Genomic DNA, 18685 nt, shown 5'->3' on the forward strand with positions numbered 1-18685 from the left:
ACTGAGCTGATGTCGTCTCTCCGGCAGGACGATGGAGAAGAACAAGAAGAAAGGAAAAATTTTCTGAGGAGAGACGCAGCCTCGCTTCACTTCACACAAACTCATTTCTTCATCGTCCCTCTGGACACACACACACACACACACACACACAAACACACACACACACACCACACACACACACACACACACACACACACACACAACACACACACACAACACACACACCCCTGCAGGGTTTTACAGTACGTGGTCATTTCCATGGAGCGTGCATGTGTTTGTGAGATTCTATTTTCCTATATTAGCTGACAAAGAGGAGAAGCCTGAGTTCCTCTAAGCATTCACACACACATACACACACACACACACACACACACACACAGAGCGGAAACATTCGTGCGCGTCTCGTCGTTCCTGTCGTCTTCTCTCGTCTGCAGGAACACCAACTCTCCGGCTCCCCCGCCGCTGCTCTTTCTTCTGCCGTTCTCAAACGTTCCCCACATGTTGGCACACCGAAGCCGTCAGTTGGAGGAGGGAGAGCGCACGTGAACGAAGGTTTCTCGTTACGAAGGTTTTCTCAACCAGAAAGTTTCAAGATCACCAAGTCCGAAGATTTCAAAATCAGAAGGTTTCCGGATGGTTTTACTGCCCAAACGTTTCTGAAATCACTACTTGCAGAATCCCAATCTGTTGAAATCCGACCGTTTCAGAATAATAAAGATTTCAGTGACCTTCAGGTTTCTGAAACGGAATAGTCTGTCATCTGAAAGTTTCTGGTTCTGAAAGTTACCAAATCTAAAGGTTCCAGACAGCGGTGGAGAGGAGGTTGTTCTTGAGTGGAGGCCTGGTCACACCAAAGAGCAGCACAGATGAATTAACTCATGTTAGCTCACAACAGAACAGTTTACTGTCACACTAATGCTAATCCTTCTTTATTAAGATCGCTTTACTGTCGTTTTACAGAAAGCAACACTGAAAATAGTATCACGCCATCGGAAGGTGCATTCAGTACTACAGGAAAAGAAAAAAACAAAACAAACAAAAACTAGCTAAGCTAATATTTTACCTGCATGTTTGCTCATAAAACTTAATGGCAGCTTTCTTACTGAGGTCCAAACAGAAGGAATTTTAGCTACTTTAAGATTTTTATTTCCAGGATTTGTCCAGTTGGCAAGTGAAATTAAAAAAAAAATGTTTTTAAAGACTTAGAAAATCTAAACTAGCTTTAAGATTTTATTGGTTAGTAGTTTATATTTAATGGGTGAAATATTGTTGTCACATCATCTAAGCATTCAACAGAGGTAAATTAGCATCACCTAATGTGAGTCACTATCCATCAGCTGATATTTTTAAAGAATAATGCAATTTCTCACAAAACTCGTGATTTTGTCAGCTCTCTAATAAATGTTGAAATGAAAGTGCTTCATTATCATAGAGAAGTTTGCTAGCAGAACCTTGTTTATTACAGGAGCTTGTTCTATTTTTTATGTAAGACTAAGGGAAAATACCTCATTTAATCCCAGAATCTTGTGAGCCATCACGGCTATTTTACTGTTACTAAATATATTTTTTAAAGAAAACACATCTGATATTAGTTTTTTTTTTTACAGAATTGCTAAGTTTTGTCAAAAACTTTCAATCATTACTTTATTCCAAATGAAACATCACATATATTTACTGCAGTTTAGCTCAATTTTTAGTTTGTTTTTTTTTTTGTTCTAATCATTTCAGTAGGCTGAATGAAACACTCATCTGATATTATGGTTCTTTCAGAAATCTGTTCAAGCATTGGCTCAATTATTGTTTTCTTAAAGGAAGGAACTTAGTTTGCGAATAAACCTTCTAGATAAACAAGGAAATAATTTAAAACCTAAGCAAGTTGTATATTTTCCAAAATACAAAGTTACTATTTTTTGTTGCAGATTTAACAGTTAGCTGTTAGCAGTGAGAGCTTTTTCTTCTTCTTCTTTTTTAAAGTTAAACGTGTGTATTTGGTGTGACCGGGCTTCGGGTTTCACTCTGTTATGTTTGAGGCTGAAGCTGACGGTTCCCAGTGCGTGTGCTGATGGGGAGTTTGTTTTGTTTGTTCTGTTTTTCCCCTCCGGATCTCCGACGTTATGCAAATGGAAGCCTCGTTGTGACGTGTGTGACGGGTGTCGTCATGAACCCCAGACCTCCCGATGTTTTTAACGTTCATATTTTTATTGCAACTTTAACGAGTGTTTGGAGACGTTTGCCTTTATTTCGAATGCTTCCCCACACAAAATATAAAATCTTAGAGTCCAGGCTGTTATAAAACCTTTAATAAACTTTTCCCAGAGTGTCACATTTTATTTTCGTATGATATTCTTTACATACATTGAATCCCTGGTAGCTTTATTAAATGACTCCTAGATTGGTTTTAGACTAGTTTTCTTGAAAAAGGGACAAAGCCGACATGTTCAGGACATGAACTCTAACCTGTGTACATACGTGAGGCCGTGCTGTGGCCTTCTTTGTTTTCCTCTTCTTTTTTTTTTTTTTTTCAGGACTGAACCAGAACTCATCTTTAAACCTCGAGTGTGTACATCTATGCCATTGAGTGCACCTCCTCAGGACCCCTTCAATGTAATCAGATTACAACAGTTTGGTGGTTTGATGTGTGAAAAGCCGGTGAACCACTCACCCTTTGAATAAGTTTAGCTGGATTGTTTTTGTATTTTTCTTTTTATATATGAAATGACAGTTTTCTGCTTTCTTCTGTTTTCTGGTGTGTTCTGTCTCTAACTGTACATGGTTAATATTAAAGTTGACAAAGTTATGCTTTAACTTGCCCTGTGTGTCAATTTTTTTAATCGTTTAACATACATTCACAAAGTTTTTGCATTTAGTTCATAATATGATATTTCGTCTGTAATGTATCTATCTCAACAGTAATGAAACACTAATCTCATTTCATTCATCAATGTCATTACAATTATACTTCCATACTGATTTTATCTCTTTGTAAAATATCAAAGATTAAACACCCAACAAAAATAGAATTATGAAAAAACATCAAAATGAAATGTTCTTTTTTTGAAGTTGAGGCACTTCTAACGTATAATTGCAAAAAATGACAGAACTACTTGTTTGATATATGGCTTGAATCAAACACTAATAGGTCTCCATCCATTACAATAAATGCACTATTAAACACCTAAAATAAATACACTGCTAAAAATAAGTCCTGAAAAAATATTTTTAAGAACTGCTGAAAATAATACTTACCGGTATCTGAAAATGCACAGGAAATTGAATATACAAATACAAATAAACATAAATTGAAAAGTGCAAATAACAACAGAGATTTCCCATTATTTTATAAATTCCCTGTTGAAATTAGGTTATCAAAAAACACCCCTTCATATTGACTAATTCATCCAGAACAGACACATGATCATAGATACATACTAAATGACACCAACAACCAATGAATACATACTTTAAAATGTCCTCAGTGTTACATAAAAATTAAACATACATAGTTAATCTCACATACTCCGAAGAATAAACAAAGTACTAATGTATATATATATATATATATACACACACACACACACACACACACACACACACACGCACACACACACACACACACACACACACACATATATAAACACGCCCAAATCGGTTTAAACCTTTGACGCTCTTCAAAATCTGATGTGTTGCGCTCATTGGTTGGGCTGCGTGTTTACTCTGCGCTGTACGGTAAAGACGAGCGTGGTGACGTCATCGCGCATAGCGCACTTTTCGGTGAAGTACGGTAGCCGGTTGTTTAGCCGTGCGACGTCAGAGGACCCGCTGAAATTCAAAGTTTAGTGGAGGAGGTTAAAACTTCACTTCTGGTTCATTGGTGCTCGTCTTTACCTGCGCTCGCAGCCGCACGCACATTCTCAGGTAAGAAAGAAACGGTTCACACCGATTACACGTCTGAAATCGACCTCAACTCGTGGTCTCCACGCGGCTACAGTTAGCTGGTTTTGGATGTAGTTAGTTAGCGAAGTATGGCTAACGTTAGCATGCTAATGTATGAGCCCAAAGAGCTAGCTGTAAACATTTGATTTGATAGGACCTTATTGAAAGTAAACGAGATCAATACAAATATTTTAGGCTTAAAATCACTTTATTGTTCTCAAAGGTCATGTGAACTGGCAATTAATAACTTAAATCAAACATTCATTCCATTCCTTTAGGTTTGGGTCAGTTAAACTAGGTCAGACATAGTAACATAAATAAGCTAAATTTATAGCAGCTTTGGAAATAATCTCCTGGTCGTTTTATGTGAAATGAAGAAGTAAAACATAATCAGCTGTAACAAAGGAGCCAAACACACTGATGTTGATTTTATACCAAGAAGTCCCTCAGAAAGTGCTTACCTCCACCTGGACTAGTAGCAGTGCCCCCCTCCCTGTTCAAGGTGTTTACAGGCTTTCATTTCTGGTTTACATAATCCAAAAGGTAAATTCAGATTGCTTTCTTAATGTAGCAAATTTCTTTATCTGCACATGAATAATAATCCACAAAAAAAACATTTATATCTTCCCCTTTGATTTTAAAGGTTATTCTTCTGGATTCAGTATTTGTTCAGGATCTTTCTCAAGATTAAATTGATCTCCTTCACCAATTAAAAGGTTTAATGGGTTGACAGCCCTAAATATTTCATGCTGGCCACAGGGCAGAGTAGAAGTAGTGCAACCCACCTGAAACACTTGAATGTTTATTTTTAGTTCATTGTTATTGCATTGTTCCACATCACATCCCTCTTTGTTTGCACCTCAGCATGGAGTCGGGAGAGGAAAAGAGCGGAACCCTGAAGCGACAGAGGGATCCTCTGTCCGATTCAGATGACAACAGCCAGCCAGCATCAGGTCTGTTGGTGGTGATTTGTATTTCTCTAAGCTTAGTTTCTGACTTCCATTTCATTTCTGGTTGTTGACTCTTTCAGAGTTGATGGACGGGCAGAAACGGAGACGTGTGGAAGCAGCTGGTCGGGAGAATCGCAGTCCAAACCCGTCCTCTGCAAGGCTGGTGGAGGCGAAGACGAAGCCAGACACACCCATCGTCCCTTCTGTTCGATCCCTAGTGCAGCAGCTCAGCCAGAGAGGAGACGGTAAGACAGAGTAAATATTTACACACACTCTTCTGGAGCCCGACATGTCTGCCCACAAAGCCTCAGCAGCCTACATACAACAAATAGATGAAGAAAAAAGCTTATTTTCGGGTTTTTTTTTTTTTTTAATATATATATAAGAATCTATTAAGACTAAAGGTAAGCACACTTCTGATTTCAAAATCTATGGAGATATTAAATTTATTAAGTTGTTATACTGTAGTTACATGTCCACAAAGTTCTATTGTTAACCTCTAAAGTTTTGTTGTGTTTGGCTGTTGGCTGACATGACAGGAGTGTTTTCAGGCCCCAATCACAAGTAAAAACGTAGTCTGTGTTTTCATTTCACAGCAGTTTTCTGTTAACATTTTGAAAATGATGTCCATTTGCATGAAAATGGCAGAAACACTGAAAATGATGTGGCAGGGTTTCCGCCAGACCTTTTCAGTCCAGGCGTCCCGCCCGCACTAAATTGTGCAGCGCCCGGGAGGAGAAAAAAAAAAACTCTGTGACAGTCGAACACCGTTAGCTGCGTTAGCACCCCCCGCCCACCCCCGAGCCAACGGCTCATTAGTAGCATTCCCTGCGGCACCACACGCCACCACCACCTACAAAAAAAAAAAAAACACGCTCCCCCCATCCAAACTTTTTCCTGTAGGAAACCCTGTGTGGTGTTTATATTGGTAGTTTTCATAATAAAACCGTACACATGTGCGCAGAGACCTTTATGAGATGTGTATATTTATACATATACACACACACACACACACACACACACACACACACACGTATAGCTGCCTGGAGGGACTGCAGTATGAAATGTGTTTTGTTGAAAGAGGATCACTCTCCACTTCATTACTGGACCATGATTTCATTCCCTTTCACCACAGGAAAGGAGGCAGAATGACAGTCAATAAAAAATGTCTACAAAGTACAAATCGATGAACTTGTCTGGTGCTCATGTGGGAAAACAGGAGAAAGCCACAGCAACAAAAAGAGCACTGTTTTTTATCCAAATAAATCATTGTACATTTAAATACTCGAGTATCTCTGTTTCTGTATCTTGAGCCACAAACTATAAGAGACAAAACTGGAGCAGTTAAATGTCAACCTGACTCTCACTGCTCCTCAGAACTCGAAAGTCACGCACACTGCAGTTTCACAGCAGCACATTGTCTATCCCTGCGTTCAGAACCAGAAGTGTCAAACCGGAACATCCTGATTCAAGACAAGCCGTTCTCAAAGTGTGTGTTGTTTCAGGAGCGGTCCTGCGTTGCCTCTCGGATCCAGGCAGTGACGACAGAGGCTTCAAAGAGCATCTCCTGGGTGAGAGCAGATCTTATTTCTTGTGCAAACATTTATACACACAGACAAACAAACAGACTAAAAAATAAACCGCAGATTAACAAAGGCTTAAAAAGGAGAATCGATACAGTAAAGGCTTTATTTAAATATAGGTAACAAAATAATACAAATCTTCTGGAAGTTCAGATTTAGAGGAAGAGAGTGTCGTGGAGGTATTGATTCCAGCAGAAAACCCTTTAATTGAGATGATATTGAGCAGATTTTGTCCGATTGTGGTTGTTGAATTTCAGATCTGACTCCAGAATAATTTCTGCCTTGATTCGTTGTCCTGAGTGGCCTTGGTCAACCTTTCTGTCCTCTCTCCCAGGTGAGAGAGAGTTCAACCAGCGACTGGAGCGCTTCAAAGTGCCGGTGTTCCCCGGAACCTCCTCCTCCTCGCCGAGCCCGTCCAAGGCGTGCCCGCTGACCCGCTCCGACTTTGTGAACGTCATCCAGCAGAAGCTGAAGGGAGCGACCACCCCCAGCTCCAAGCAGGCGTCCCGGCTCCGCCAGGTGGGTTCATCATCATCATCATCATCGTTCCTCCAGTCAGATCAAATATAAGACCTGCTGCAGCAGCTGTTCATCCAAATGTGAGATGGCAGGTTCTTTTCCTGGAACTTGTCTGATATTCTACGTCACAGCAGCACAGAGCCCTCAGAAACAAGACCGACATCAGAATAATCATGAGTTATATGGCATTTTTCACACAATAACTGCAGCTCAAAGTTCTTCATAGTGAATATATAGCAGGTTTATACTTAGATTAAATAAGTGACAATACAAGAATGATATGCATGCTTTATCTGAAGATGAATATGAAATCAAAGGGATCAGTTATAATGTTTTGTCATTTATATTTGATATTATCACAATGTGGTTGAATCAGATCCAGCTGAATGTTGGAAAAAGGACTGAAATGACAGTCATGTTTAAGGTGCAGGGATGACGACTGACTTCCTGATGTCTTCAGGTTTTATCTTCCAGTTTGATGAACATGGTGGCACCAATGTTTTTATCGACCTCCAGGAGGCCAGCAGTCGGTAGGATTGTTGCGGTTAATAGGAGAGTCAGTTTAGGATCTTAAATAAATTGAAACATACTGACGTGACCTGAGAGGAGGAGAGACTGCAGGTCCTGATCATCAGAACAAAATAGCTCAGTCTTTAACAAACACTTTGATTAGTTCTGAACAGCATCCTGAATTTATTCTGATCACAGCATTTATTACATACACGTTTCATAAAACTCATTCAGCACCACGTAAAATGTGCACAGCTGTAATAATGCCATCTTCTCTGTATTTTTCTTCCTTTGGACTGATTCATATTTGAAATGGCAACTTTTTTCATCTCCCGCTACTTGATTTGTGAACTTGCCTTTGTGTATATTTAAGAAAGTCTTTAAGTTTGGGCATATATGCTGTTCTCGGAGCAGGAGCGGGAGCAGGAGCTGAACCAGCTGCAGTTCCAGCCCATCAGTGAGAACGCCTGGTTGAAGAGGAGCAGCTCTGACCCGTCCTTCAGCCAGGTGGGTTTAACTTGAACACACTCGAATGCTCCTTTCCTTCTGTGCTGTTAAGCTCCTCCATTTGCACTTCATCATTTATCCATCCCGATGCTGATTGTACGTTTTAGAAGCTGCCTTTCGGTTATCCATTTCGTCTTGGGTTTTTTTTTTTTGTATATTTACACAAATGTGATCAGGGAAGGAGCCATGCTGGCCCTTCCTCCTCTGCTTCCCGAGCGCCTGCGTCCATTGGTAAAAGGAAAGTTTACTGGCGCTCTTCACAGCAGAATGAAGTGAGTCTGATGGTTAGAAACTAATCCTGTGGGCTCTTTTGTGGAAGAAAGTTCACCTTCTTTTGATTCTGGTGTGATTTTGGGGGAAAGTGAGATCACCTGGTGGTTACATGTGTCCCTCTTCTCAAAGCAGTTATAGTTCCCAGTAAAAGTTGTTTTTAGTCCACTTTTTATGAACTTGCTGCTGTGGCATATGAAGCTTGTTGTAACTCTCTCGTGTATTTAAACGGTCAGATATCTGTCAAATGAACAACAGGGGGAAAAAAGATAACTAGTTAGCATGCTAACGTTAGCAACCACACATAGAAGTCAATGGACTGACAGCTTCATCACTGTTTTTGTTTATTCATCTTTTATTCCATCGAGGAGACACAGCAACGTTCCCTAATAGTCCACATAAACGTCAATCCTCATGCTGTGTGCTGATTTCCCTGCAGGATGATGGAGATGCTGAGAGGAACGATGGAAGCTTCACTGAAGTTTTGACACCAGCTGCTGCCGTTCAGACCTCAGGTAGGACTTCAGCTCTTTCTGAGTCGTGTCGGAGAAGACAAAGAAACCCAGACTTTTCTCTACAGTTGAACCTCTTCAGGTCACCCAGAGATTCAGTTTTCACTTTCTAAATGAATCAAGCTTTTTAGTGATAAGATGTAAGAGTCCTTCTCAACAGGTGAAACTCCTGCTGCGTCTGCGGAGCTCAGAAACGGCAGTGGTGATGATGAGGAGCAGGAAGCACATCAAGCAGACACCACCGCCACTCTGAAGCTGTGCTTCATCGAGGAGCCCAGCCCGTCTCAGCCAGAGCAGCCGACTGTTCCACATCAGTCAAACACAGAAGAAGAGAAGAGTGATTCCAGGCTCAGCGAGCAGGACACGTCTGATGGATTCAGTTTCGGAGAGAACGAGCTCACGCAGGACTCGTCGTACGGTGAAGAGGCCATCGAGCCCTCCACAGATGAGGAGTCGAGGATGTGGCGATATCCCCGGTTTGAGGGGCCGTGGGGAGACACCGAAGAACGGGACAAAACGGAGAAGAGAGAAGAAGATGGATCAGCTGATGTGGAGATGGAGGATCGATCAGAAACACAGACTGGAGAGACATCTGGCCCAAGAAGAGAGGAACCTGAGGAGCAGCTGTCTGCAGAGCAAGACAACTCAGAGAACAGTGAGAGGACAGGAGACCAGGAGGTGGAGGAGCCTGGAAGAGGTGGAGCAAGAGAGCAGGAGATGGAGAAACCAGAAGGAAGTTTAGGAGCAGAACAAGAGATGGACAAACCAGTAGGAAGAGCAGAGTGGGAGATGGAGAAACCTGGACGAGGTGAAGTAGAGCAGGAGGTGGAGAAACCTGAAGCAGCAGGAGGAGGAGGAGAAGAGCAGGAGATGGAAGAACCAATGGGAAGTGCAGAATGGGAGATGGAGAAACCTGGACGAGGTGAAGGAGAGCAGGAGGTGGAGAAACCTGAAGCAGCAGGAGGAGGAGAGCAGGAGATGGAAGAACCAATGGGAGGCGGAGGAGGAGAGCAGGGTGGGACGAGTGGAGAATGTACGCAGAAAGTCAGAGAGCGATCCAAGAAGATCACCTTCATCCTGGGCGGCGAGCAGATCCACAGCTCCAAGGAGTGTGTGGCAGAGAACACTCTGTCAGGTGAGGGAGGTGGGGGTGGGGCGGTGTGAGGAGCCACGGGTGAAGAGGAGGAGGACGAGGGTCTGTGGGGTTAAAATCTCCTGCACACTTGGTGAACTTTCTGTTCATTTGCACTTTATCATGACCTTTCACTTCAGTCCAGCCTGTCATCCTCCTGTCTGCTGGAGCTTCTTCATTTCAGACTCCGTCCGTCCATCTCAAGCTCTTCTTGTGTTTCTTCTCCTCCAGATGTGGAGCTGAGCACCAACGAACAGAATACCTCTGAAATCATCGACCAGATGTTCGGGGAGGTTCTGGAGTACGCCCAGCAGATGGAGCAAGAGGAGGAGCAGACCGAGGACCAAGACAGCGGCATCGAGACCTTCTCTGCACCCAAAGAGAAGAAGGATGAAGAGGAGGGACGAGCACAAGAAGAAGAGGAGAATAACGGAGAGGAGCTGCTGACATTTCCTCCCAGTGGGATCCTCTCTCCTCTCAGCAAGTCCATCGAAGCTGCTGTCACTCCTCTGGTGAGATACAGAGTCCTGTCATGTCGTCACAATCTGTCAACTTCACACTTTTGTTCATGAAAGTCAGACTCACTTTACCTCAGTCGTTTCATAAAGCACCTTCTGATCTCAAGTGGGCTGGACTGGTTAATAAATAAATAACTAACCAACTCTAAATCTGTCAGAACAATAAAATCTTCCTGGAATCCACGTTAAAGGCTGATTGAATCCTCATCTTCCTTCCTGATGTGCTCATGTTCGCCCTCCAGAGACTGACTGTGAGCCAGGAGTCGTCCAACCCTCCATCGCTGCTCCTCAGTCCAGAGGAGAGCACAGCTCCACTTCCTGAGTCTGCTCCTCTGTACAGGTGAGCTCAGCTCCTCCCTCCACTGGCGTCCCTGTCAATGCTCCTCTTCAGCACGGATTGCTTTTTAAAATCATCCAAACATGATCTACTCTGTGAAGTCACTTTCAAAGTTTAATGATGAATTTGTGCTTCTTGTATGAGGCTCTGAGAAAAGTGTATTTCCACTGATGGTTTTTGTTTTCATTTTCTTTTTTCCTTTATGTGTAGTGTGGATGCTTACCGCACTCAGAGACAGAAGAAGCCTCCCTCGGTGCAGAGCGTCACTCCTGGAGCTCAGAGACCAGCCAACAAGCCTCGAACTAACTTCAACAGCAAGGAGAGAATCGCTGTACGTAGCACCCAGTCTGCTTTTATTAATTCTCTCCAATAGCTTCTTGTTAATGAGTATCGTCCATGTTCTTATTCATGCTTGTTTTTATTCAATTTTTTTGTGTTTTCTTGTCTTTTTTCCTCATAATCTTTGAAGTTGAAGGTTATCTTAGCACCGTTTTACCAGTCCATCCCCCTCGAGATGAAATCGGGCCGTATGTGGCTTCTGAACAAAAACGTGTTTTGGCAACCGTGCTTTAAAACCCCTCCATCTCTCCCGAACGTCCAAACAGCTGCGTGTTTCTCTCTTTGTTCAGGCCCTGAACGAGGAAGCGGCGAAGCTGCAGACGGTGATCAGCCAGACGCTGCAGGCTCTGAGCTGCTGCACCGACGAAGAGCACGGACGAGGCTCGCTGGAAGAGGCCGAGGCCGAGAAGCTGCTGCTGGTCTCCTGTGAGTTCGCCGCGAGACTTCAGCTGCCTCATGTTTCTCTACAGTGGAAGAACATCCTGACTGCTCTGTTTGAAGTCTGAGTAACTGAGTCCATATTAACACTGCAGTGCACCATCTGGGTGTTTGTGTATTTTGGTTTCCTTGTCGGTTCATTTCGGCTGTTTTAACTTCAGGAAGTTGCTTCAAAGGGGGTGTATTCATTACCATTCATTATCATATCTTATTTATGTTTTTTTTTTTTTTTTTGTCTATAAAAATTCCTCTGTGTGGATTTCAGGCTTTACCGCAGTGAATCGATTGCAGAACAATAGTAATGCCTGAAATAAAGTGAGCAGTGTAAAGGCCCGTTAACGCAACATTTACAGTGAAAACGTGAAATTTTTGCTGCATTTTGGGGATTTGTTTACATGATCACCTGTACTTCAAAGGTGGAACATTCTGAAAGCACGTTGTTGTAAAAACGGTGTAAACATTGCTCGAGACTCAGGGCTGACCTTGGTTCTTCTTGAGCTGGTGAAGCATTAGTTTTCCTGCTCCAGGTGAGAAGCGCTCAGCCCTCCTGGCCGAGGTGGGCAGACTGAGGGAGGAGAGGAGCTCGGAGGGCGGAGGATCGGCGGGGGAGGGGCCAAACGCCTCCCAGCAGGCCTGCAGAGGCACCATCAGCATCACCAACATCCAGCTGCCTCTGAAGGTGGAGTTCGTCTGCTCCTCACACAGCCGGGCAGGTAATCAGACCCTCGTCTCCGCTCCGGCCCCGGCTGCTGCGTCTCTGCTGGTTAAACACCTCCCGTTCTGCACCCCCCTCAGGTCGGCCCAGCCACTACTTCTTCGTCCTGATCCGATACGGACCCTGTAACGTGGTGGCGACCCCGCTGGCCACCACCACCGACGCTCAGAACGGAGACACCATCTCCTTCCCCACCTCCGTCACCCTGTGAGTGTCTGGCCTCTTCTCTTAGAGGAATCTTCACACAGTGGCCAAACTGATGCTCCCAAATGACAAAAACTTCAGTTTTGCTCAATGAGAAAGATCTCTTCGTAAAAATCAGGTTTTTTTTTTTTTTTTATATGATTTTTATGAGCTACTATTACTCTATGTCACTTCTTCTCTCCCAGTGTTTGTCAGGACATCACAATTCCATTTTTCTAAATGGCAAGTTCAGCAAATAAGTAAATTAAAATTTATTTTTAACAAATCTTTGTTACAAAATTGCCATTTCAGAGTGGGAAAAAAAGTTGCTGACTTTGGTAGCCAAGGTGTTTGAGACACGACCAGTAACATGGGAAACTGGGACCACTTTAGATGTAATAAAGCCAATAATAACAGTAGTTTTCATGTGATTGAGGATTTCTCAGTGACTCCCTGAGGGCCACATGAGGCCCCCGAGCCATATGCTGCCCAACAGTCGAATGTCAGTGATCTTTGGATTCTTTTGAGGAGAAGACAGAAGATACGAATGACTTTGTGAAGTTAGAGAAAAAAAAAGAAGTCTTGCTATGGCTTCATAGTTTGATGTTTAATTGTCATTGTGTTTCTACAGTAAGTTTTTGGCGGCACTTTAAATTACACAACAGATAAAAATAGAGTAACAAAATTAATACCCCTAAACAAAACGATCCTCTTAAACTCCTGCCTGGTTAGAGTTGGATTTAGTTTAGAGAATCTGACAAAAAAATCACATTAATGCCACTGAAATGAGGATTTCTTTCTGCTGATGCTGGTTGGTTGAATTAATATTGCAGGAAGGATATCCGCCCGTCTTTTGAGATCGATGTGGAGATCTACAGTCTGGTGAGGGAAACAAATCCTCTGAACAGATTAAATATGATTTTTTTTCTTGCAGTTTGTTCTCACTGACACTTTGTTTTACTCTTGGTTTTCCTGAATCTGGTTTTGTTTCAGTCCAACACTTCGGGAAGCAGCGGCAGCATCGACAGAGCCTCAACCAAGTCCAGAGTGAGTATCTTGTCACGCATCCCATCTCCCTCACAGTGTCTCTCTCTCTCTCTCTGACTCTCATTTGTTGTGTTCTCTCTTTCAGGTCACGCCCAGAAAACTGCTCAGCACCATCACTGTGAGTATCATCTTCCTCTGACTGGGTCTTCTTCTGTTTTGGTGTGTTTCTTGTGGTTGTTTATTTAAGTGTGTTTTATTTCCTGCAGAGATCCAGTCACACTCTGACAGGTGAGTATTTCTGGATTTAGTAATCGCAAATATCAGCACATGCTTTGAAGATGAAAATAGTTTCAGTTCAGTAAAAATAGTCTTCACTTTCACTTTAGCACTGTTATAATTAAAGGTTGCCTCACATGTACAATGTCTCAAATTAAAATGCTCCAGTTTTTATATTCGTTGTTTTATTCCCAGCTTGTCATAAAGAATTATGTAGATATAGGAAATTACTGATATGAAGTGATATTGACAAATGATAAGAGAGGTAATTCAAAACACTAAATCAAACAACAGGTATGGGTAAATGGAAAAGTGTTGACTCTGTATTTAGAGGATGTGACGGTCCTCTGTTCTCACCGTCTGTCCGTCCGTCCGTCCCTCAGCTGCAGCTCCTCCTGCTCTCAGCACCCGTCGTTCCAGTAACTTCACCCTGGTGGGTTCTCATAAGATCACGCTGGCCTCGCTGGGACAGAGCAAGTTCCCTCTGGACAAGGTGAGGACAGTGAGGACAATGACGCTCGGAAACAGAAAGATCTCAAAAGTGTAATCACAGCAGACGGCGGCGTCTCTGCCGATGAGTCCACTGCACGTCTCTCTGCTCCTTTATGTTCATGTTTTCAGTTTCCACACGGGTGGCTTCACTGGTGATGTAACATATCCCCCCTCTCTCTCTCTCTCTCTCTCTCTCTCTCTCTCTCTCTCTCTCTCTCTCTCTCTCTCTCTCTCTCTCTCTCCTCTCTCTCTCTCTCCTCTCTCTCCTCCTCTCTCTCTCTCCTCTCTCTCTCTCTCCTCTCTCTCTCTCTCCTCTCTCCTCCTCTCTCCTCTCTCTCCTCTCTCTCTCTCTCTCTCCTCTCTCTCTCCTCTCTCTCTCTCTCTCTCTCCTCTCTCTCTCTCCTCTCTCTCTCTCTCTCTCTCTCCTCCTCTCTCTCTCTCTCTCTCTCTCTCTCTCTCTCTCTCTCTCTCTCTCTCTCTCTCTCTCTGTCTGTGTCTTTCTGTATCTCCCTCTCTTTTTCTCTTACTCTCGCTTCCTCCACTCAGATGAAACTTGAAGGAAAAATCAGGAGGCTGCTGGGAGATGAGTTTCAGGAAAAGGTTTCTTTCACTGTATTCTCCACTTCTTCAGACTAACCCTCGTCTTTCATTCTGTCCCCTGAATCACCATCTTTTGTCATTGAGGTGATTGAGGATGTGTTATCTGTTTTTCATGTGTAAGGAATGCAACCACAGGATGGTAGACACAGAGCTGATTGGATGAAAATATATTTCTACCTCTTCATGGTCTCAAGGGACAGTCACAAATGGTGGTTCTGAGAAGAACCAAATACAGACGCCTTTTAATCTTTCACACTAAAACCAAACAAAAAGATCACAGCTCTGATCGGAGGACGACTTTCTGTGGAGATCAGGCTGAAAAAACTAAGATTCTCTTCTGAGAAAATTGTTTTCTGCATGTGAGTGTTTTCTTAAAGAGTTCTTTCATTTTAACATCTACTAAAACAGTTTTTCTCTGACTCTTGACCGATTTTAAAGGTTTCATCCTGTGAAAAAGTCTGGTGTTGGTTCCTCTTTGATATCAGTGTGACAATTTCCTCCTGCTCATTGTCCTCCTTGTCTGCGCCCTCTTCCTCCTCCTCATCCTCCGCCTCCTGCTGCACTGCATCGTCCTCCTCCTCTTCCTCCTCCTGCAGGTCCCCTTCCTCTCTCCTCTTGAGGGGAACATCTACCTCCAGCTGGACAGCAGAAGTCACTCCAGCGTGGAGCACCGAGGCTTTCTGGTCAGTGATGGGATGGAAGGATGTTGATCTGATGGGACGTAGAGAAACAGACGGATAGAGGTTCCAGTCAGTTTATGGCATCATTTCAAGGGGAAAAAGTACAGTCACACACTCAGTACACATTTTGACAAGAAAATTCTGCAGATGTCAGGTCCAAATAAACCCAGATGATCTGAGATCTAAATATTGAAATGTTAAGTTTTACAGTCATGTGATGCAGACGGTTTATACACACACACACCAGCAGATTCAGGTGAGTGGATCTGGATGAGCCCTCCTCAGAGCGCGCTCCGTGTGTTCGTGTCCTCAGACCATGTTCGAGCTGATCAGTGGATTCGGGGTGTGGAACCGCCAGTACTTCGTGCTGGAGGGATGCGAGCTGAGCTACTGGAACCATCCCAACGACAGAGAGACCAAGGTGGGTCAGACGGCCGCTCCCACCCCCCCCAGTGCCTGGATGGGTTTTAATCTGCGGTCTGTGTCTCTCAGGAGGCAGAAGGCAGCCTGTCTCTGTCCAGCTCTCCCAGTCTGTGCGTCCGGACGGTCCAGCGGGACTCGTGCGCTCGACCTTTCACCTTCGAGCTGGTGAGCAGCGTCCAGCAGCAGAACGAAGGCGGCAGCAGCAGCGAGGAGGCTTCGCAGAAGTGAGTTTAAATCCCAGCTTCAGTTCACGTCTTCAAGACGAATGTCTGTTTTATTTATTTTTCAAGCTTTGTCACAGATATTTTGACTTTGCTCTACTTATAATAATGTATTTGAAGATGAGCTGACTCATCAGAGTCAGGAAAATGCTCAGAAAAGTCAACATTTTCTAACTTTCCCAGCAAATATTTTGTATCAAATTCTTTGACAATCTTCTCTGGAAGTTAACATTTAGCATCCCTGTACTTCACATTCAGACTCTTCCAGAAACATCCTTAAGTCAACAAGTGAAGTGAGGCAGATCTTTCAGTTGTGTTGTTCTCTTAAAGGAATATTCATTCAAACCAGTCAGTGTTTTATTTCTGTTTGAGTTTAAATGCCACTCTGTTTAAATGTCCAGTCGAAGCGATGCCGGGTGTTTGTGTTAGATGGCAGTAGTGAGTCGTTGCTCTAGTGTGAAGTAACAACCAGGAGCTCCATCTCTGGTTGTGTCATTCAGACCTACAAAAAAAAACAACTGCAGTGACCAAAACCTGCATCACAGCCCACAGCCGTCACAGCAGTGCGGTTCTTGAGGGGATCGTTCCACCCTGCAGCTTTGCATGAAGCCCGGTCTCGTCTGGCTGCTGCCCACCGGTGACGGGATGATGGGAAACTCCTCAGTGAGCTCACTGGGACAGCGCCACACACTTGTTCTGGAATTATGTCCAGCATATTTCTGAAATTTGTAAATAGATTTTCATATCATGAAATATCGAGACACTTCTAAAATATAAACTTTGATTCTTAGATCACCGCATGCTTGTCTTTTGACGTGGACATGAAATAACATAGTGAGGTTTCTGCTGTGAATTCGGTTCCTGACGTCCCCCCTGTCCTTTTGTTCGGGCTCCGTCTGACGGTACTCCCCTCTCCTTCCAGGCGCTGGTTTTCAGCCGACACCAAGCAGGAGAAGCAGGACTGGATGGAGAAGCTCAGCCAGGCTCTGCTGGACTTCCACACGTGGAACCGAGCTCCAGCGGAGAGCCAGAAGGCGTCCAGCAGCGGGAACCTGAGAGAGAGCATCCTGTGATCCATCAGGAGGTAGACCAGCTCTCTGATCGTTTCCAGGAGACACACCGAGACTCTGCTGGGAAAATATACTATCATAGACTTCCAATAGTCACCTCATGTTAATTTAACTTTGGGAGAGATTTGGTTTTTGTGTCCTTATTGTTTTATTTCCTGAGGCTCTGCTGCCCTCTGAATTGTTTGAGTTTCCAGGTTTTTGATCAAATCTGTTTTTATTTTTTGTTTCTTCTCATTTTGTTCACTTTCTGGGTGAAGGATCCAGATTTTTTTTTTTTCATTGAAACTGTAATGTTGAACACATTTGCATAGAAATACAGTACTAATGAATCCTGAAGGAGCTGTGTGACCGTACTGAAGAGGAAATGTTGGCTCGCTTCATCGCGAATGTACACAAACTAAGCTTCAAGTCATAATTATTTACATTGTTAACTCGGAATTAACTGATTTGTTGTTGGAGAGATAAACCAGCTGTTGTGCTCTAATTGGTCCAGAAGGAAAAGGATGAGCTGCTGCTGAGAAAATCTTTAATAAGGTGATTTTTCACTTTATCAGAGGGAAAAAAAAAAAAAAAGTTCGCAGTTTTTTGCACAGATAAGCTGGAATCTGACAATTTTGGCCAAAACCAGTTGATTAAATACTGTAATTCATCATAACATATAATTTAATTTAGAAAAAGATTAAATGTTTTGGAGTGAAAATATCTAAATTGTTCCATTTTGCCTGTTGGACATTAACAGTGTTAGAAGTGAAACTATCCACTTCTTGGTGCCATGAAGAGAAATATAACATATTTTCTAATGTAAGCGTATTTTACATGCGAAGGGAGAAAAAAACAAACCGCTGGAGGTGCCGAGTCGCTGCTACGTGGACGTGATCTGTTGATGTCTGATGTCTTTTTCCATGTTTTCCATCTGTCCGTCACTTTGTAAATGTTGTTGTTGTGAACTCGTCCTGTGCGCCTCGTGGACCTCGGCAATAAAAAGAGAACTGGAAGATCTGATCACACAGTGGAGGGCTGCTTGGGTCCGGGTTTACACTAAAACTACCACAACAGAAACTCTTTAAAAGTGACTGGAGGTTACATATAGCATAAATATGGTAAAATATCATAAATATTGCCACATATTTACCAAATATTTCAGATTTTTGTGAAACAAAGGCAGAAACATGGAGGGATCGTTACTTGCATGAGTGCACTTCAGTATGAGTGTCAATACTGATACAGAGTTCAACATGATCGTAGTACAACAGCAAGAACCTTAAAAGTGCAAATGTCATACTTGCACGTGCTGATATTGAAAGAAAGAATGCTCATATGTGGCTCATATTTAACTATGGAAGAAAGATGGTCGAGAATTTAAATATTTTTGATACTTTTACGTGAAAATAATTACATGAGAGAGATGTCGGAAAGATGCCCGGTCAGCTCCAGACTGAGATACCTGCATGGATTTCTAAAATCGGTGGTAATCTGCTGTCGAGACGCTG

The 18685-nt window shown here is 43.1% G+C and overlaps 3 protein-coding genes across 7 annotated transcripts in view; 2 read left to right on the top strand and 1 right to left on the bottom strand.

The window, feature by feature from the left end:
• LOC115391256 (septin-7-like) overlaps positions 1–181 on the top strand; it is a 30332-nt gene extending 30151 nt beyond the window's left edge. For 3 of the 5 annotated variants that reach the window (XM_030095377.1, XM_030095378.1, XM_030095379.1), the window contains one exon: positions 28–180. In XM_030095377.1, coding sequence (XP_029951237.1) covers positions 28–67 — 40 coding nt within the window. In that variant the 3' untranslated portion in view covers positions 68–180. Of the gene's footprint in view, positions 1–27 lie in introns of all 5 variants that reach the window. The other 2 variants (XM_030095375.1, XM_030095376.1) reach the window with 1 other exon arrangement.
• The window catches only part of LOC115391637 (NACHT, LRR and PYD domains-containing protein 12-like), a 435710-nt gene that overhangs the window by 230458 nt on the left and 186567 nt on the right, over positions 1–18685 (bottom strand). The window lies entirely within an intron of this gene.
• LOC115391247 (anillin-like) lies at positions 3786–18185 on the top strand. The gene is made up of 23 exons (XM_030095366.1): positions 3786–3915; positions 4798–4886; positions 4964–5128; positions 6389–6454; positions 6801–6985; positions 7910–8002; positions 8712–8787; positions 10148–10428; positions 10677–10774; positions 10982–11102; positions 11401–11536; positions 12076–12261; positions 12344–12470; positions 13280–13328; positions 13440–13493; positions 13579–13611; positions 13700–13721; positions 14093–14202; positions 14748–14801; positions 15398–15484; positions 15795–15902; positions 15974–16128; positions 17048–18185. The coding sequence occupies exons 2-23, from the start codon at positions 4799–4801 to the stop codon at positions 17196–17198; spliced, it is 2445 nt and encodes an 814-aa protein (XP_029951226.1). The 5' UTR covers positions 3786–3915; position 4798; the 3' UTR covers positions 17199–18185.

Source organism: Salarias fasciatus, chromosome 7, assembly GCF_902148845.1.
Source record: "Salarias fasciatus chromosome 7, fSalaFa1.1, whole genome shotgun sequence".
Classification (NCBI taxonomy): domain Eukaryota; kingdom Metazoa; phylum Chordata; class Actinopteri; order Blenniiformes; family Blenniidae; genus Salarias; species Salarias fasciatus.